Raw genomic sequence first — 22,024 nt, 5'->3', positions numbered from 1 at the left:
ATGCTGATGAGTGTGTGGTTCAGACAGACCTTTGGGTGGTGGGAGTGTCATGGTCTGGGGTGGAATAAATTACAATCACAGGACTGCCTTCATGTCTGTCAAGGGAGAGTTAATGCCCTTTATTACCGTGAGCAGATTCTTCAGAATCACATCGTATCTGTCTTCAATCACCACCAAGATGTCCATACTTTTCAACAGGACAACGCACGGGCACACACAACAAGACTTTCCATGCAGTATCTGGCCCAGCAACACATCCAGGTTATTCATTGGCCAGCACAGTCGCCAGATGTATCCCCCATGGAGCACTTGTGGGACGAAATTGGTCAAAGTCTTTCGCGGCGACAACAGATGCGAAACATCCGGGAACTTGAGGCTGCACTACTGCAGAAGTGGAATGCCATCCTCAAGAACTCTATTCGGACGCTTATTGACTCAATGAGGAGACGTTGAACTGCATGTGTCAATGCAAATGGCGGTCACACGCGATATTGACTTTTCGATTTGACCCCACGTGTGTTTGATCCTTTCTGACTGTGGAACATTTCAATGAATGAGCGTCTTTTCTGTGTTGTTGTTTTTGTCAGTCGTCCATCTGTTATTATCCACTCAAAAAATATCAATTCCTTACACGTGCTTTTAATAATCTGAACTTTTATAAGTGGTGCGTTTTCAATGATGTTCAGTATATTGAAGGTTTCTCCATCTCAGCATCAGCAGTGTTCGGGTTGGATGAACTGTTATATGCTCTGGTTTCCTTGTCAACATGGCCTCGGTGATGGCACAGCAAGACGAGAACAGTACTGGCGACTGACAGAGCATTTAACAGAACCATCGATGTCAAGTAGATAACAAGTAGTGGTATTTTTTCTGACGATGCAGGAATCTGTTCACTGATGAAGCTCATGAAGACTGCCAGTGACAACAACGCCGATAGGGAGAAGGACAACTTCTCCCCCGACTCCACGGGGACGAGGAACACCATCATGCTGAGGACGGAGATGGTGACGATGGGGATGACGATGTTCAAGATGGCAAATAAAGGCTTTCTGGCAACCCGGAATATGACACGAATTCTTTTGTAGTAATGTGCAGAAACGGTGATTTCACCATTTGCCACCTTTGCCCAGACTACAGTCCATTCAGCATCTATGTTGTAATGTCCAATTGTCGTTACATGTTTTGAAACAAGACGGAATTCCAGTTCTTCAGCAAAATAATCTAAGGAGTTAAGATGGATGTTACAAGTCTGACTGTCAAACGGGAAATACGTCATGTCAAAATTACAGAAGGTTGAGAAATATCCAGGAACATGAAACACAACTGATCCGTTTTTGTACAACACACGCCTTGTTATCGTCTCCATAACGTCTTGGTCTTCAACGCCGTCTTCATTGATTAAGCTTGGAGTCCAAATCTCCCCCTTCTTCGGGTGATAGTGTCTCAAACCTCCAAATTCAGCTGATTTCCAAGAGAGGAACTCGTCCTTCCAAGCAAGGGACAGTATTCCCCGGATGGAGAACTCCTTTTGTGTGTTGTCGATGCGATGGATCCTTAGGAGCTGGAAATCGACATCTACCACAAGAGGTTGTGACTGGTTTAGTAACGGCCTTACATCTGAGGTGTAGTTGGAGAATAGGTGATGACGTAGGCGATGTAAGTCTTCAATGGTGGCAGAGAATGTTAGCTGTCTGCTAGAAACAGTGATGAGAAGCACCAGAAGGACCCGACACATGTTTCCAGATTATCTCATCTCACGGTGCTCACACCCTGTATCGTCTTCTCTGGTGCACTGTTAGCCTTCATATGAGGGAGTAATGGAGGCAACTCCGTTGTTATACTGCAGAAGTGGCCAATGTACCGTGGATAAGTGAAGTAGTATGTGATTGGCTTGACGCTGCCTAATGTCATAATGTAAATGCGTGGTATGTTTCAGGGTACTACTGTGTAATTGGTTTCCTGCAACTTGTGTAATCCTCCACACAGTTCGACCAGACTCTGTACATGCTATGTATTTTTGAACAATGAATTAGTTAATATTGACAGGATAGGCTTAGTACTAAATACAAATGCCATATGCACCTTAAGCTGAAAAAAAGCCGAAGTGGGTTTAAATCCAAACAGCAGATAACTATCATAATATCAGGTCTCACTGTAACCTGACAACTTGGCAAACAATATACTTATGAGGTTAGCGCGGGTTATCTGACACTGGAAGTTTGTATCCGTGGAAAACACAACACTTCCTATTATAAAGCTGCCCAAACAGTACACTGTCCTAAGAGACGGGGAATGGTGTACGGCTTAATGTTTAATTTCTAATAAATGTCAACGGGATATTTGGTACTCTTAATGTTTCAGGATATCAATAAATCGTTTCAGAATGACATGTGTTGACTTTGTTGACGATGATGCACCGTCCACTATGTCAATGTCTATTGATCCAACTGAGCGGGAACCGTGCATGCAAACAATGCTCAGTTACCAGGTGATACAATACGTACAGGATGAGTGTGAAAATGCTAAACAATGATTAGATTCTTCCAAAGCACAGAGGCAAAATCCTTTCGTGCGTGAAGTCTGGGAATCAAAACCCTTTCAACCCCAAGGCACCACAGTTTTGCATGTTATGAAAATTGCCATTTATACAGATAAAAAACTCTGATATTTCAGGGTCTCATGTGCAAATAGATCCATCGACTCGAACATTTTGAATGTGTCTGGCTCAACTTAAAGAATATACCTATGACAGTCAACTACTGACGCAGAGTGGTTTTGTATTGGAAGTGAAGTTAGATATAAAGACGTTATATATTTATTCTTGTCAATGTTTCCTGATGGCCTCCTCCACATATGGACGTTGTGCTCTCAGTATGTCACTTTGTTATCTATACTTCCAATTTCTCTGTTCTCTTTTCCTCCAATCGATTGGTTTTCCCTCTCCATTTTTTCTTATTGTATGTGTTTGCTTTGATTATAGTTTGTGTTTGTCCACCCCCTTTAAATCCTTTTACATTTGCAAGACGATCGATTTATGAAGCATCACATTCTGCAGTGTATTCTATGTGTCGTGGCTGTGATGTCGATTTGTAGCTGATTTGCTTTGTACTTTCCTGGAAATTCCTTTGTGATTGTTTGCGTGCCACCAGTCTTTCTTCCTACTGTCCACTGAATCTGAATGTTTGCCATCACATTCTGTGACTCATATGTGATTCCTCAGCGTTTTGTCTCTTCTTTGATTTTACAGCTTATTACCATGAGTGAGTGAGTTAAAATTTTACATCGCGTCGGCAATATTACAGCCATATAGCGATGAAAACAAGGTAAGCATTTTAAAATATCTGTCGACAAAGGACAGTAAATAACTGGGTATATCACAATTGTAAAATAAAACCAACCTGACCATAATTAAAATAAGAAGACAATAGATTCAATAATTCATTCTTACAAATTAAAACCAGGCTATAAACCACTAACAACAAAAGTTTGACCACCTTACTGGTGATCAAGGGAACTGCTTATTACCATGAGTATTAACAGTGACCTCATTGACAGTAGTTTATCTCTGCTCTTTCCGTGAATTGTCGCTTTTTCCTAGGGTTTTCTGCGTTTAATCAGCCCCAAATATTTGTTCGGATTTCATTCCTCTTTGTACCGCATTGACTCATCTTTTCAAAGTTCTTTTTCCACATATTTTACTTTGTTTTTATGTTATGTTATTCTGCTTTCCTCCCTCCTTTATTTCATTCCTGTTCGCACATCTTCATAATTTCTCCAAACCTTTCAATGCTTCCTCCATAGTTAGCCACTGATTCTCGGTAAACATTTTGTGATATTTTGTTACTTCTGTAATTAGTCAAGACCACAATCATGAATGATAGGGTAAAGTCTTAATGTTTTTTGTCTTTACTTCATATTTCTTGTGAGTGTTAGTCAGGAGTTCAACAGATATGTTATCAAGCAATATATAACCACGTTTTGCCTTCTAGTACACATGGCTAAACAGTCTCTTTGAAATGCTCAGTCACGAATAAATACATCTTTTGGACAACACATTTGAACAGTATTTTATTTGTATCTAAGTCTGTCAACTAGATGCGAGAAGAAAGACCCAAATAAAGAAGGTCGCGGTTTTTGCCTCAGAAAACGTTTTCCTGGTATTCTTCAAATTTGTAAGTCAGTAGTTTCTTTTCCATACTGGGTCTGGAGCAGAAAATGAACCACACAACCATGACATTTGAAGACATCACCAGAGGGTTACGGATGTTCATATCAACAAGAAGCAGCAGATTATAGGCCAACATTAAAGAGAGAAATTTAAATACTAAAATTTCAAGACAAAACGTGACACCTTACTTTGCAGTGGTAATAGGTTGTAGAACTTCTGCCACGACTAACAGAAACTCAACGAAACAACGGCATCTGCCATCTGCAGTCACGGTGTCGGCCGTAGCCAGGTTTTTCCACGGATCCCCAAGCACCAGTACAAGACGATGGGAGAACCCTTGCCAGACGAGGGGGTCAACACGTGACCTGGTCCGGTCCACCATGCATAACAGCAGCAGCGCAGGAGAGGTTCATACAGTTTCGTTAGTTACCTGATAAACTCTCAGCGGTCACCTCTACAGCTACAGCAATGCCAGGATCGCTAAGACTTCAGCCCAGACAGCGAGGAACAGTCTACACGCAGAAGGTATTCGGCACTTGCTGGACGAATAGGATTCGGTGATTGGTCTTCCTCGCTCTTCAAGCTCTTGGACGACCATTCGCGGGAGGACACGTTCTTCTTAACTAGTCGACTAATAACCGTGTGGTTAATGCATAAGTTAGCACCAAGTGTCATGCATGCCAATAACTTGCCATCGTGTATTTTCTGCATTTCCATATCAATATCAGTTCCTAAAACTGAAGTGTACAAGCTACAAATATGAAAATTATACCCCAAGCTGGAAACATGAAAATCTTTGGATTCAATGGTGCTTATTTAATGCATGCATATATTTTACGATGATGTAAAGGGTTTCAATAGTCCATTTCGTAGAAGAGCACAAGAACATAAACGATAAGTTTCAGCAACAAGTCTTTATTCAACAAGGTTAGCAACATGACAACAAAGACATAGTGCTCGCAGCTGCTGCTTGTAAGATCACCAGTGGTTATACAATCCATACAGGTAGTACGTTATTTATCGTTGTTTACTTAGTTCTTTGTTACCCTCAAGTAGACCATTAAGCAACAAAAAGGAAAGAATCTATGTTATATTAGAATAATAACCTGAAGACAGAACGAAGGGATGGTGCCCAAAACATCGGAAATATGATTTTAAAAGCCTTTCTTTGGGAAAATATGTAAATCATTTCAAAGATGGATGCTGTCCTCCATGATTATAGCACGTACAAGAAGGACGAAGGAAAACAGTCTGTTGGGGAAGTTTATCTTCGCTTGTCAATTTAACAAGCTTCCTCTTTGAAGGCCAAGTTTAATCTAAAAGGCACGCACTATTTCACATATATTATGACATGATACGTATATTACATCACATTTTGTCAGCAAAAGACAGTGACTGATACATTTATAAACAACACTAGTTGGCGTACAATAACACATTTTGAAAAAACACACACCATACAGACCTCGAGAGAGAAAGTAAAACAATGACATCAGCAATTGCAAACTATGCGTGGATTCCATGTCAAACAGGTCCTCAGTAAAACAGTCGTGTCATAAAATGTGACTCAATGAATCGGGACATTGTGCGGCATGACTGCATGACATCGACAGCATGAGAAAATGTTCATTATACCAATCATTCTTTTTGGTGACCCAGACTCCGTTTTTGACTAGATATACCCAAGTTCATGCTGACTGCTGGGTCAGCAAAATATAAAGTCCTGACAGAGAGCACGTTGGAAATCTGTGTCAAACTATCATCAACAAAGGTAGGGAAATATTCGGTACCATAGATAACTGCACATTGTCAATGACTCACTTTAATGTCACAGATCAAAACAATTATTTAGTCATTGCCATATATTAAGTATATAGTTATTATTACTCACGTGGTCAACGTATGGGTAGGTACATACTAATTTCGTACGTCACACGGGTGTCGTATCGCGTTGATCTGTGCCGTAACGACTTCACCTGAGATTCTAATGATTTGATAGGTTAATCGATGACCTCTCAGTTAGGGCACTGTGTGACGGGACTACTTTCTCATTCATTACAAGCACGTGAATTCATTCATTCTACAACTTTTACTACGTCCTTTACGTCACACGCTTTACATTATAATAGTTCAGGGCAAAAGTGTACTTTATTACACTATACATGGTGGTAGAGCGAACGGTATTTCTGTTCTAAGATGCCAAATTTAATACTTTCTAAGGTTAATTACGATTAATCTGAGGCAGAAAACAAACAAAAAAACGACGGTGTCGGTGATCTAAATTAACAATCCTCGCTCACTGACGTGCTGTTCCATTGACGTGTCTGCTTCCCTACGTTAAGACGCACGTTACCAGGAAAACAGTTTGATGACGGTTTATGTTCGGGTTAAATATCCTCTCTAAATTATTTTACAATTATATCTGTTAACGTTGACCAAATGGGGCAATATGAAAGTCGCATTTCTACTACCAACGTAAGTTTAGATCAGTACATCCAGATGAACCTGACTAGTCACGCCACATTCCACGGATGCATTGTGGGAATGTAAACATTGCGAACGTTACCGTGCCGCTGTTAAATTGTGAGTCGAACTGAGACATTTTATCCGTCGATAACCATAAACGTAATGTTTCCGCCAGTGATGTTAGCCGAGTGAAGCAACTGCAAACTAAGAAACGGTGTGCTACGGAGTAGTCTAATGTAAGAGGCAGTACGAGGCGACGACAACTGACATGCATCGTGACGTCGGTTCCAAGGGTACCTTTGATAACGAGAGGGCAGACGAGAATGGCGTAGTGACGTCAATACAGTGTGACGTCATGCAAAAAAATTCTTCCGCAACCTCTTTATGAAACCAGTTTCGGGTTGAAAGCATGAAAACAAAAAAATACGCTATTTTGTCAATTTTATGCAGGTAAGACGTGGATAATAAATAAAATACCACACTCAGTCTTATTACATACGAACTATACGAAACTCGTGACACTCGTTTCGTATAATATGTATGTAATGAGGCCTCGTGTAGTATTCTCTATTTACCTCTATTTATCTATGATGTCAGTTGTTATTCGTCATTCGGGCCATGACACCAATAGTAATTCCAATCACAACTCCCATAAACAGCAGAAGCAGCGTGTTGTTCAAGGCACGGGTGGCTGACATATGTTTCTTATTCTTCCCACAGCCGATCAACGAATTTAGTATTCCAGGTTTCTCCATCACATTACCAGTGGTATTCGGGTTGGATGAACTGTTACATTCTTTGGGCTCCTTGGTAGAAGCTCCTCGGTGATGGCATAGCAAGACGAGAACTGTACTGGCGACTGACATAGCATTCAGCAGAACCATCGACGTCAGGTAGATGACCAGCAGTGGCGGTTTCTCCGACGATGCAGGAATCTGTTCACTGATGAAGCTCATGAAGACTGCCAGTGACAACAACGCTGACAGTGAGAAGGACAACTTCTCCCCAGACTCCACGGGGACGAGGAACACCATCATGCTGAGGACGGAGATGGTGACGATGGGGATGACGATGTTCAAGATGGCAAACAAAGGCTTTCTGCTTAACTGGAACAAGATGCGAACACTGGTATAGCTCTGTGGAGGAATGGCTATTTGTTTACTTGTCATAGTAGCCCAGACCACAGTCCATTCAGCATCTGTGTTATATTTCCCAATTTTTGTCACTTGTTTAGAAACAAGACGGAATTCCAGTTCTTCAGCAAAATAATCTAAGGAGTTCAGTTTGATTTCACAACTCTGACTATCAAACGGGAAATACGTCATGTCAAAATAACAGAAGGTTGAGAAATACCCAGGAACATGAACCACAACTGATCCGTTTTTGTACAACACACGCCTTGTTATCGTCTCCATAACCTCTTGGTTTCCAACACCGTCTTCATTGAGAATGCTTGGAATCCAGATCTCCCCCTTCTTCGGGTGATAGTGTCCCAGACCTCCAAATTCAGCAGATTTCCAAGACAGGAACTCGTCCTTCCAAGCAAGGGACAGTAGTCCGCGGATGGAGAACTCCTTTTGTGTGTTGTCAATGCGATGGATTCTCATGAATCGGAAACTGACATCCATTTGTAGAAGTTGTGACTGATTTAGTAACGGCCTTACATCTGAGGTGTAGTTGACGAATAGGTGATGACGAAGACGATATAAGTCATCAATGGTGGCAGACAATGCCATCTGTCTCGTTGAAACAACGAAGAAGAAGATCAGATGGACTGGAGACATGTTTCCAGATTATCACAAGACACTGTCTTCACACCTTGTATCATGCATCTTTACTGCTAGCCTCTACCCGAGACAACGTATTTGTAATACAATGTACCATTGAGTAGAGCGGAAGAATTTGATTGGTTTGATGTCATATATCATTAGGTAAACGTGTGGTATTTTTCACGATATTCCCGTGTAATTGGTTTGCTGTTACTTGTGTAAACGTCCACTTCCGTGTAGTACCACATCTGGGAAGGTGATGTGTCAATATTGACTTGATAGCCTCTATATTGATTTACACTAATTGCCCTTTTCCTAATAATGTTTATGAACGTCAGATATACCATTAACAGAAAAATAAAACAGCATGTAAATCGCGTAATGTCAGGTGTCGATGTTACCTGACGACCTGACAACTAGTAGATTGGTGAAGTTAAAGAGATAAACTGATGGTCGATGTTGCATCATGAGGAAGCAGTGCACTTGTCTATGAATAGCAAACAGTTCATTGTGTAGGGCGGTAGGGAATTGTGTGCGGTCCTTAGGATATGAATTAATCGTTCGGAAAGAGAAGAACGGCTCCGTTGACATATAACTCTTTCCACAAGGACAATATTTAGTTGCCCTGCAGTTCAACAGACGTGTAATAATCACCAAGATTTACACAATGCACACATCTCAAAAGATAGTGGTTGTTTTCAAGAGTGGGGGTATTCTCTCGAGAAGGGAAACATGGTATTATGGAGAGAAATGTCTCGAGTGCGTGCCATTCTATAAATATTTGGTTATTACTTTTACTAAAACATTATGGTGGGATAAGCATACCACAAGTGCAGCTCCTCAGGCTAGAAAGGTCCTGTTAGGCATATTAAGGACATTACATAGATTTAACCCAATTCTGTTTGAATTATTTTTCAGGATATGTGACACTAACATTATGTCTATATTACTGTATGGATCTGGGGTTTGGGGTTTAGATAGTGTAACAAATATAGAAACCATTCATATGTTTTCATGTGAACGCTTCCTTGGAGTGAAGACATGGACACCAACTTACACATTATTGGGTGAATGTGGCAGATACCCTTTGTATATTTTTGCATAAAATTGTGGATTAGATTATTATATATGCCTTCTGTGAGGTATCTAAAGAAGTGTTATAACATGTTTTAACAAGCAGCTAATACTGGTAAGAATAACTGGGTTTCCAAATTGAAGTACTTATTGTTTCGACTTGGATTTGGCTATGTCTGGTAGTCACAAACAGTAAGTAGTAAACAATCCTTTATCGCGGAACTTATGGCAAGATTAAAATGTTCGTTTGAACAGGACTGGCACTCTTTTCAGCAGTTCTAAAACTTGAAATCATACTTTCTTTCAAGGTACCTTTGGAACGGAATTATATCTCAAAGGATTAACAACTGCATAATTCGCGTGCCCATGGTGTAGTTTCCTTCCAGTTCCCATGGACTCAAAATAGAAACAGGCAGATATGTTAATATGCCTGTAGATAAAAGGGTGTGCACTGTGTGTAATGAAGGCTACATTGTCTATTACATTATATGCTGACTGACCACTTGTATGAAAATGGGCCGGAGGCCTACATTCTTCATGAATATAGATCTATCACTTGACAAAAGATAGTGCAAATGCTACACAATGAAGAGGATGTTTCCCAGCTTACCGTTCAGAAACATTGCGCCCAAATTGTCTTGTAGAAATCCTTAGACTGCTATGACACCATACTTTAGCAGGCGTATCCTTCCATGTTTCAGATGACCTGACAGTCAGACAAAGAAGGAGGCATTACTAAGGTTAACGTCCATATCTAAATGGTACTATCTAACACTGGAACCCATTTTGTATTTGTAATGTAAATGTACATGTTCTTATGTTTTTGTAAAGCAGTGGAACGCGACCCGAAAGTAACAAAATTCTCTTCAGTTAAAAAATCAGTTCAGGATGTATAAGACAGCTTTGTTTTCCAAATGGATTGGGCTAATGTTGTCCAACTTAAAACGCCTTTTCATGGACATGTATACAGACAGAGGACAAATGTGTGAATTTTGAACTGACTGACTGACTGAGTTTCATTTTACGCCGCTTTTAGCAATATTCCAGCAATATTATCACGGCGGGGGACACCAGAAATGGGCTTCACACATTGTACCCATGTGGCGAATCGAACCCGGGTCTTCGGCGTGACGAGCGAACGATTTAACCACCAGGCAACCCCACCGCCCCTTGAACATTAAAATAAATAACCATCCTTTAAATTCTTTTAATAACATTATTGCTTAATACCATTGCATACAACATAGCTGTTGTCATGAATGATGGATACAATACACCTTGTTAGTCGTTGGCAAAGGCACAACAAATGTAAAAAGTTGTATAGGAGTGAAACTTGTATGAGATACAAATGTTCATCAAATCTCTGTGTTGCCATAATGTATTTTACACACTTTTGGATGTAAATATGTTATGTAATACCGAGCATGCAAAGAATTGTTTGAATCGAGACTTCAGCTGAGAAAATATTGGTATGTAATGTAGTTCTAATGGCATCGTTATCAGGACATTCTAGAAAAAACGTGATTGACGTTTTCACATGTCTTCAAAATGGGCTTTCATAACATCTGCAACAAACTGATACTCATAATGACATTATCCTTACCAGCAGATTTGAAAGGTTTCAGCTCGTATGTACTATGTCATCTCTTTTAATAGGGGAGTCTAAAATAACTAAAGAAGACTGGCAACAAACATCCCCATTATCAAAAGGACATTCAATATCCGGACATTTTGTCAGAAACACCCTTCATTGATTTATACCAGTTGTTCACAGAGCTGGGTAGAGTAACAGTGAAGCGGAAACCTATGTGTCTGCCTGCCTGTCAGCTAATGACAATATTCAATACACAACTTCGATCACTGACCACATGCAATTTGAACTTAACACCTATCAGGCTATACACCATAAACAAAACGCATTGATTTATGGCCCGAGTTCGGTCTCTGTCACATTATGTAATTACACAGACAGGCAGGTGTGATACTTAAACACATGACATTATGAGTTGTTCACTGGTCTCGGGCTCAGGGAACATAAACAAACATCGAGGGTGCATCAACCCATGGGCCCCGAGGGACCAGTGAACAACGTATTTATCTTACCGAACACCTTAATGTTAATTTTGAATTCTTTGAAAATCTTTTTGTAGCCATCGCTAGATTTTGCTCACAAGAACAACAGATTTAGAGTTATCTCCCTTCCATCAATTTGCATTCGCAAAACATCGGTAATTTCCGTACATCATACGTGATGCAATGTTATTCGAGATAAAACAATTACTACCACGAAGTACCAAATGAGCTGCCATTGACAGCGGGGGTTCATTGAAATGTTACTCGCTTGTAAGCGGGGTACATTGAAAATAATAGAAGAGCGCTCAGCCATCAGAAAGCGACATGGATGTGTGAGGTACGATAAGTTAGGATATCTGTTGATTGCAAAATGTTATACACAAAAAATTAGCATGTATTTACAAAACACAACATCTCTATATATATACACACACACACACAATGATCCTCGAGGGCATTGGCAAATGAACCAGCCGTTACACTGGGTTACACCACCCGCTCTGACTGGGTTCGGTATCCCGGGTGCTTCGTTTCGAGGGAAGTAAACCCAAGTACAAAATATTGCACTTTTGATTTGCGATTGTACGCTTATAATTTTGTTTATATGTTTTTTTATAATCAGCAATGTATATTATATGTCATGAATAAGTGATAATTGTGATTTAATTATGTTTGATCTTTTGGTTGCATGTGACCTTTAATATAAACATAAGCACACCTTATGTTTAACAAACATGGACATATTTACATTTTGTGTCCATCAAACATGGACATATTTATATTTTGTGTTACTCCATATGGACATATTCACATTTTGTTCATTCAGTTTGGACATATACAGAGCTTATTCAACATGGGTGTGTATGAAGATATTCGACGTTCATGTATTCAATGTATACATTAGTACACTTTATGTTGATCCAACATGGATACACTTACATCTTGTGCTTTTTTAATATGGACATAGATAATCAAGAAACGGGAATATGTCCATATTAAAAAAATCCATTAAGAAACTTTACATTTTCCTTTTAACATCTATCATGCTTCGCCCTCCACTCTCCAGAACATGCCACCACGTGATAGATGCTGCAGCACGTGCGTTATGTAGGTCAGATTGGCCTGCGTCTCAGTTATGTCAGTGACATAGTGTCCACCGTGTTTTTTTCCTCTTTTACTGCAGATGAAGCTTTCATTTTGTGGTACCCTTATTTTTTTCTTTTAGTTTATTATATCGTTGACAACTATTGTCATAACTTCGTTCTTAACACAAGGAACTACATTGGTTTTCAGCAGTTAAAATGTTTTGTATTATGTGTATCAACTTTTTCCTAATGCCAAATAACTTGACGTCATACGTGTATTTTATATACACAACGCTTAGTTTAATTCGTTACTGTATATCTTTGTATGAACCCATCCAACATAACACTTGTATTTCCATATTCGAAAATGATTGATATTATGCAATATAGACAAGTGGTGGGCTCATTTGATTGTCATATTCATAGTAAATCTGCCTGTAAATTTAGAGAAAACAGTGTTATCAATTCTCGATATTAAGTCTTTATACCAAACACATTTCTCTGATTATCATTCTTCTTCTTTTGATCTGTGGTGATGTTCACCCAAATCCCGGACCATTGCGAAACACTGATCTTAATATGATAGATTTAAACGTACGGAGTCTTAGAGATAAGTAAGATATACTCCAGGCTGAATTGGAATCATATGATGTCATTTGTATTTATTTACAGAATCATGGTTACACCATGGTATACACAGCATTGATATAAACATTCCAGGTTTCCATTTACAATTAAGAAAAGACAGACAGAGTAGGGGTGGAGGTGTAGCAGCAATATATATTAAAATCTACTTGTCTTTCGAATGAATGAATGATTTAGACTTGCCTGCGCTTGAAGCAATATGGGTTAAAATAAGATGTAAGAAACGAAATTCTCTCATTGGGACATTTTATAGGGCAGATAAAAGCGACGTCTATTGGAATTTAATAGAAGAATCTGTTGGTAACGCTGTTGATCTTGAATTGATTACAATTGTGGCTGGTGATTTTAATGACGATATTCTTACCACAAATTCAAGCAGAGTGGTTCAAATCAAATTGATAAATGGATGATCTCAAATCATAACCGATCCTACAAGGATTAACCCTACCTTTAGTACTTTGATTGATCTTATCTTTGATTTGATCTTATCTTTGTTGTATCACTGTCCTGTGTATGTTACTTTGTTTACTTATAAAAGAAAAAATCTATGATTATAGTTCAACCGACATCGAAGCCCTTACTGATGAACTTAATTCTTTTGATTGGAATACAATACTTTCTGCTCGTGACATAAATCAAGTAGCAGATCAAGTAAACAATACCATGATTAATCTATGTTACAAACACGTACCTAATAAAATTGTCACTATCAGGCCAAAAGATGTGCCATGGATGAACAACGAAACCCGGAGTTCGATCCGGAAACGTAATCGCTTACACAAAATTGCTAAATGGCGCAACTTATCTTCCGATTGGACAAAATTCAGTGAGTGAGTTAATATTTAACGTCACATCGGCAATATCTCAGCCATATCGTGACGAAAATAATTTATATAATGCAAAAATGAAAACAGTGTGAAGAGTTAAACCTGTCGACGATGGACAGTAAAAATACTAGAGAATCACAGATGTGACGAGCAAAGAATCAACTGAAGGTGAATCATACTAGGAACCATGGGGAATTTCATTACTTTGCTACCTGCATTGACCCTAGCGACGTCCCTTCAGCGCTGGCCACTGGAGGTGTGGTGAGGTGAAATTGGGTTTAACGTCGTGCGAGAATATTTCGCTCATATGACGACGTATGCCTGTGTTTATGTGTATGTGCGGCTGGTTTTACAAGTGCTAAGCTGGTTTTATAGTGATAGCTAACTGAGATACCATGCCGCAGTGAAGCATGAATACCCCACTCAGACGCATTATACTGACTCCGAGCCGACCAGTCCTTGTTGTACCCATTAATGCCAAGCGCCGGGCAGGGACCAACAAGTACCATATTTTAACGTCTTTTGGTATGACGCGGTCGGGGATCGAACCCGCGACCTTCCGCTCTCCGGGCGGACGCTCTAACCACTACACCACGGAGGCGGTCGGCGACTGGAGGAAAATTTAGCCAACAGTTAAAATAACAAAAATACTACGTTTAAAATGTGGTAAATTTATATTTTACTTTGAAAGTTTTGGGACTTACGTACCCTCTCAGGAGGACAATAATTTTACAATACTCTAACCCCCTTTGATGGTACAGCCACTAACAATCTAAGTTACTAATCTAAACTACCAATCTTTAAAATATATCTATTTACAAAACACATTAATCAGAATTCATCAAATAAATCAATCTCTGTAAAAAAAATCAATAATTAAATGAAAATTAACATTTGTAAAAAGATCCTTGACTGTTTTTACATTAAAATATTTATCCCTTTTGATGGAGAATTCAACACAGTCAAGCAGGACATGCTTGACCGTGGTTCTCTCATGACAAGGGATACAAAACGGAGGATCTTCACCTTTTAACATGTATTTATTAGTATAACGCGTATGGTCAATGCGACATCGTCGCATAATCACAGGGGAGAAACAGCGTTAGAAAGACATATAGGTATATAGAGCCTAACCTAGTACTATATAAAAGGAAAGGGATGTAACGACGGAACCACCCCCTCCTCAATCAAAGTTAGATTTCACCACGTAAACTATTTTTAAGGCCCCGTCGAGGCCTACGGATCGAAAGCGAGATGATTTCCCTACAAAATGAGCTATAAATGGTCACAATCGGATCATTATTTCAAAAGTTATACGCCACGACTCGCCGAAAACAGCTACCTCCGCAATTCCAAGCCAAAATCATCGATCACCCAAGACAGCGAAAACTCACCTTTTAAATTCGTTTATTAATTCCAGCCACGTTGACAGCACCTATGTAGGGCTAGATTCGATCGGCAGCGGCATTAGAAATTTCCTGTAGTCCATATCATATCAAAAATATTTAGCAGCGTTTCCAAACATGATTCGGGCAAATGCTTCAGGAGCTGAAAGTGGATATCATCAGCCCCTGTGGCTGTATCATGAGCTTGCTCAAGGGCGGTATGTAGCTCATGTAGTGAAAATAATTCATTATAATCTTCACCATTGTCTGAGTTAAAATTGATTTTTTTCTTCTCCTGTTGTTTCTGATGTTTTTGGAACTCAGGGACATAATTTGATGATAATGAGGTTGGCAAGAGCTTCGCCAATTTTATTTGCTATTTCAGCTTTATTAGTTAATAGATTATCACCATCCTTCAGATGGTGTACAGTAGATTTGGAACCTTTGCCCTTTATTCTTTGAATCATCTTCCACACCTTTGACATAGGCGTGCGGGAATTTATTTTAGAAACATAATTTTGCCAAAGCTGACGCTTATTTTGTTTAAAAGCACGTCTAGCCTTAGCATTTAAAATGTTTACTTTGTCTAGAATATGTACGGTAGGATGTCGGCGAAAATACTTTTCAGCTTTCTTCCTACACTTTCTGGCCTGTTTACATTCATTATTGAACCATGGTTTACGAATGTGTGGAATTGCAGAGGACTTTGGTACAGTTTGGTCAGCAATGTTGTTCAGTATATCTGAAAATAACTGTATAGGATCTTCGCTGTTCGCAAAATGTCATGTTTTAAGTGATCAGTACATAGTGCCTGATACAATGACCAGTCAGCCCTGGCAAAGTTCCGTCGTGATAAAGGTGGATCATCACCAGGGTTGACTGTTTTGAGAATGGTGGGGAAGTGATCACTCCCAAATAGGTCGTCATGTACCCCCCATTCAAATTCATTATATACATTAGAATCGACGAGTGATAGATCAAGGGAAGAATACGTTCCCGTAGCTGGATGTAAATATGTAGCTGAATCAGCATTGAGAAAACATAGATTATTATCAGAAATGAATTCTTCAAGGATTTTACCTTTAGTATTAGTATGGTCACTTCCCCAAAGTGGGTTGTGACCGTTCAGATCGCCCATGAAGAGGCATGGCTTCGGAAGCTGGTCATATAGATTTTAAGATCCGACTGTCTAATATCAGAAGAGGGAGGAATATATAAACTGCACAGAGTCAATGCAATATGCATGGTGATACGAACAGCAACAGTTTGAAGATCTGTGCTAAGATGGACAGGACTGTGTATTACACCTTGCCGTACCAAAATGGAAGCACCCCCAGTTGTTTTATTTCCTGGAGGAGAAAAAGAGTGATAATCACTATACTGTCTCATAGTAAAGTTATCTGTATTTTTTTAGATATGTCTCTTGGAGACATAAAGCTGACGGTTGAAAATCCTGTGTTAGTAATTGAATCTCATTAAAATTATTTTTGAGTCCTCTCCAATTCCATTGGATTATAGCGGACAATTGAGTCATGGTGCCTCAATTGGTGATCTTCCGTGTGAATGTGAGGAAGTGAACCTTCTCCGTGAGTCCTGAGAGGACGGTGACACCTCCATATCTAGAGGTTCAAAGGGGTTCTCAAAAGGAACCTCTGAAGGTATTGGGACAGTTAGTAATTGTTTCCTGTTGAATTTTTTTCCTTTCTTTTTGGGCAAATGATCAGTGTTAGGCTGTTTAGCTGACGCTTGTGATGTCCCGTCTAGGTGAAGTCAGGGCCGAAGTGGTGTGTTGCGCAAAGGAACACTGTTCCTGGAACCAGTGCCCTCAACCACCAGACTCCCTTCCTCCACCGACACAGGGGCGCAACCCACGGCAAACGGGTTGGTGGACCAAATATACCCCCGGGCCCACAGCGGGGGGTTGAAGAGCTCTTAGCGTTACCCAGCACCCACCACGAGGAGGTGGCTCTTCACGGGTGCCGACAAAATTCAGACTATACAGAAATAAAGCTACATCATCCGTCAGAACAGCTAATCAATTATATACAGACAAAATCGATAAATTAATTAATGACAAGCATGGAACCAAAGTCTGGAGGCGACTGATTAAAGATTATACAAAGGCAAAAATTCATTAAGTTCCTTTCCCCAAGTATTAAATAATGATCAACTTTATGACGACAGCACTGAAATTGCAACTATAATGAATGAATATTTAACAAATCAAACAAAAGTTAGTTATCCAGACAGGAATATTGAAGAAGTTTTTCGTATACTGATAATTATTTATGTGACGTTTATCTGAACCAAAACAAAGTTTATGATATTCTTTCTTCATTAATTCTGTTCAAAGCCATAAACATTTAGGTCTTATACTTCAACATGATTGCTCATGGAATGAACAGATTAACGAGTGTGCTCAAAAAGTTGCACCAATGGCGAATTGTCTAAGAAGTCTCAAATGTCGTTTAAACAGAAAAACATTAGAAACCATGTACAAACAGTTCATATTACCAGTTTTTGATTATTGCAGTCATATATGGGGTAATTGTACTAAACAGCAAGCAGATATACTTGAAAAGCTCAATCTTGATGCTCTAAGAACCGTATGTGGTGCTGTTCGTGGTACCAGCCATCATAAAATATACAGAGCAACTAATTATCACCCGTTGTGCCGTAGAAGATACCTTCATAAAATGACTGTTTTACAAAATGGTTAATAACACTACACGGAGTTATCTTAGTAACCTTGTTCCGCCTACAGTATCGGATGTCGTTGGTTATAATCTGCGCGATGATTCAAATCTTCAGACTATAAACCGTAAATCTGTAAATTATGCGAGGTCCTTTCATCCAGATACTGTTAAATTATGGAATTCATTACCAGCCGAACATAGAGAATCACCGTGTTTATCGAGATTAAAAAAATGTAATTTTAACCGATTCTAATATCTACAGTCATTTTGACTTAAATTTCGGTAGCAGATTTTGTCAAATCATACATTTTCGTCTGACATGTTTACTCTTCTTTGTTTAAACATATTTATTTCATGAAATAGCAACGACAGAATTTTCATGAACTGGATTGGTCAACAAGCTCAAAAGAACTTATATGAAGACCGCTCCAATATACATAGATATATGAAACAGTATCATGACAAGAAAAGGTGATATCTAAAATGAAAGTAGATGGTATGACATGTAGTCGGAAAATTAACATCATGATGGTTGTATACATTCATGGCATCTGCAGTCGGGATCCATAGTAGTATAGCTTTGAGAATTATAGGTTTTAGTGTATGACTTGCTCAGTTAAAGCACCTAGTTTCAATTATAAATAGATGGACTGATTTTAAGATATGTGATTGAATTTGTGGGTCCATGGAAGACGTTCCGTATAAGATTGTTTCTAATGAAAAGCCATTGGTATAATACAATTTATTTACTCTTACAGCATCAAATCTGGGACATACAAAGAAGTAATGACGTGCATCTTCAGTAGGGTGGCCACGCAAACAATCTGCTCTCTCTGATATATGTCTGTTGTGTTTGTCAGTTTTGAGATCGCTACATCCTAACCTTAAGCGACAGTGGAGGATTTGACAAACTCTTGAACCTATATTTGGATATATTATTACTCTTCTTCCCATTGTATCCCGGAGCGGTATTCATATAAGCTTATGCTTGTTTACCAATCCGGTTCCTTTCTATGGAAATAAATATGGTTAAATCATTTTCCGTTCTCTTGTGTATATATGTCTCCCTTTTGGGTATTTGACAAGTGTAATGCTGTCTATATTTAAACGAAATAATTTCAACAGCTTATATCGTTCACTTTGATAATAGGAACATTTTTCCTCAAATCAGTAATGTTTTCTCCATGATATGTCTTCGTGACACAGAACATCTCTGAAAAGCATTGCGTTTTATCGCAACACAGTTGTGACTTGTTGACTGCGTCATGTGACAAGAGGTCGGCACGGAACCTTTTCTTTGAGTTCCAGTTTCCAGACCCTGTGAGGAGGCGGTGGGGTAGCCTAGTGGTTGAAGCGTTCGCTCGTCACGCCAAAAACCCGGGTTCGATCCCGTCATTGGTACAATGTGTGAAGCTCATTTCTGGTGTCCCCCGACTTGATATTGCTGGAATATTGCTAAAAGCGGCGTAAACCATACCCACTCACTCACTCACATACATGTTTCGCATAGTCCACGGCTCCACTTCTTGGGAGTCACAGAGGAAAGAGCCTATGACAGTTAGGTGGTCAGTCTGACTTACATGGGGCATTAAAGTCAGAAGACAATGTGAGGTGAGGTGAGGTGAAATTGGGTTTAACGTCGTGCTTGAGAATATTTCGCTCATATGACGACGTGCATGCCTGTGTATGTGTATGTGCGGCTGCTTGAACTAGCCCAGACTTAAGCTGGTTTTATAGTGCTAGCCCACTGAGATACCATGCCGCAGTGAAGCATGAATACCCCACTCAGACACATTATACTGACTCCGAGCCGACCAGTCCTTGTACCATTTAATGCCTAGCGCCAGGCAGGGACCAACAAGTACCATATTTTAACGTCTTTTTGTATGACGCGGTCGGGGATCGAACCCGCGACCTTCCGCTCTCCGGGCGGACGCTCCAACCACTACACCACGGAGTCGGCCCAGAAGACAATGTAAATAAGCCATCCGCACGATGGTGTAGTTAGCAAAGCTGGTTCCCACAGGGAGGAAGTAAAGGTAAATTCCCCAATGTCCGAATCTAACCCCGTTCTTCCATTGAGCATGGATAAAATTAAAGCAGAGCAGAGTTCTATGAACCTGTTACCAAAACCATTTATAGTGATATCACAAGAGGATCTTTCAGAGGTTATCTTGTCAAACAAATAGCCAAAATGATCATTACCTAATCTCTCTGCTACGTCGTCGGTCATACATCCTTCCTCTGTTTCCGTGCGTGCATTAAGTTCTATCCCAATCAGAATATACACATCATCAATCATTTAAAGGGTATCTAATCTATCAGATGTGTAATTCCGCACGTTGTCCATTTATCCATAGACTTATCTGATCATTCTGTGTGTGTAGGAACTATTAGTACATTCTTGTCTACTTTAAACACAGACCTGCCCACAAGCAACAAAGCGGCATTCACGCAATAGCCCATACTTGGAGACATAGTTCCTTCTATGAAGGGTAATTGCCCCAGAGAGTCAACCATCTGAATACGGACTCTTACCGGGAAGTCGACTCTTCGGGTTGAGGGCAAAAATCCTTTGATGTAATATGTTGTTTCAGTGTTGTTGTTTCAAAGGATTAAAGTCTGAGTGTCACTGAAAGTTTAAATTAGGTGCGAAAAGTGATCACCAGTTTGTGTGAGATGTGTTTACCTACTGAAATATTAACCTGTTAGTTAGTGAGTTCACACAATGCAACTGATTAATCCAATCATATCGCTATTTTGTGTTTACGCGCCTTAGGGAGTCGACTTCACGATATTGAACCCTGAATGCACCTGAATAATTCCAAAACATTAACAGTCAGTGAAAGAGTGCATGTATATTTATCGTGCTTAAATCAGGTTTCTCAGAACAATCCTATATATCTTATTACAATGTATAACACATGAAGTTACTCTCTTCTCAGAGAGTACGCAGACCACATACGCTCCAGAACAGACGTTGTACATATTGTCTTACAGTGAGAGTGTTCTGGGCCACACCCCTATTTCCCACGTCTATATCTCTGCTACAGCAATGTGTGAGGCCCATTTCTGGTGCCCCCGCTGTGATATTGCTGGAATATTGCTAAAAGCGGCATAAAACCTTACACATTCACTCACTCTGCTACGAAGACGACTTCTTTCGCAACAGTTACTAGAAGTATTTCTGATACTGTCAGATGGTCTCTAGTAGTAGTAGTAGTAGTAGTAGTAGTAGTAGTAGTAGTGTTTTGTAGGATTGTCTTTCCCATCTCGGGGTATTTGGTCTTTCTTACCAGTTTTGAAGCAGTCAAATCTCCCTTGCTCTTCCAACTGATTGAGTTGACTTCTTACCCTGTCGGTCAAATCACTGATGCAATACTGATGCCACACTTCTTCAGATCTGATCTCTGCCCTGTAGCACACTTTTGACTTCCGTATATACAACCATCATTACCATTAGGCAAGGAGATTCACTGGACCAAAGTCGATGTGCTGCAATGAGAGCATCAGGGTTGTCGTTATGGGAGCCCAACAAGTCACAGATGTACTGCTTACACTCAGAGCTAGATTCCATACAGTATAGAATTATTGGCCCGACTGTACTGACCCCTTCTATCCCTTCCTCAAATGTATCACGTATCTACAAACAAAGATATTTACCCTTACACAGAGAAGATTATCGGTTGCAATATTCAGCATGTTCAAGTCTATCAGCTACGTATACTATAATCAAGCGAATGATTTCTTGTTCTGCTTTCAAGCCATATACCTGTGTGTTCATGGTGCCCAGAGTCTTGTTCATTTTACCTGTTTCTGATTTCAAGTCCTGAATG

At 39.7% G+C, this 22,024-nt stretch overlaps 2 protein-coding genes and 1 long non-coding RNA gene across 3 annotated transcripts; 1 reads left to right on the top strand and 2 right to left on the bottom strand.

Annotated features, from left to right (window-relative positions):
* Positions 1-682: 682 nt before the first annotated feature.
* On the bottom strand, positions 683-1,735 carry LOC124286028 (neuronal acetylcholine receptor subunit beta-3-like). Its single transcript, XM_046722343.1, has one exon. It carries the CDS (start codon positions 1,733-1,735, stop codon positions 683-685), a length of 1,053 nt encoding a protein of 350 aa, XP_046578299.1.
* Positions 1,736-7,227: 5,492 nt separating this feature from the next.
* LOC124286027 (neuronal acetylcholine receptor subunit beta-3-like) lies at positions 7,228-8,418 on the bottom strand. Its single transcript, XM_046722342.1, has one exon. It carries the CDS (start codon positions 8,416-8,418, stop codon positions 7,228-7,230), a length of 1,191 nt encoding a protein of 396 aa, XP_046578298.1.
* Positions 8,419-18,826: 10,408 nt separating this feature from the next.
* Positions 18,827-21,445, top strand: LOC124286050. The gene is made up of 3 exons (XR_006900942.1): positions 18,827-19,047; positions 20,968-20,970; positions 21,436-21,445. It is a non-coding gene; the product is annotated as an uncharacterized LOC124286050 (long non-coding RNA).
* Positions 21,446-22,024: the final 579 nt, after the last annotated feature.

Source organism: Haliotis rubra, unplaced genomic scaffold, assembly GCF_003918875.1.
Source record: "Haliotis rubra isolate DU_JTF1 unplaced genomic scaffold, ASM391887v1 Scf373, whole genome shotgun sequence".
In the NCBI taxonomy this organism is placed as follows: domain Eukaryota; kingdom Metazoa; phylum Mollusca; class Gastropoda; order Lepetellida; family Haliotidae; genus Haliotis; species Haliotis rubra.
This window is presented reverse-complemented; position numbering and strand designations above follow the sequence as displayed.

Coding starts and splice junctions, on each gene's coding strand:
- LOC124286028 (XM_046722343.1), bottom strand. CDS start 1,735: ATGTGTCGGGTCCTTCTGGTGCTTCTCATCACTGTTTCTAGCAGACAG.
- LOC124286027 (XM_046722342.1), bottom strand. CDS start 8,418: ATGTCTCCAGTCCATCTGATCTTCTTCTTCGTTGTTTCAACGAGACAG.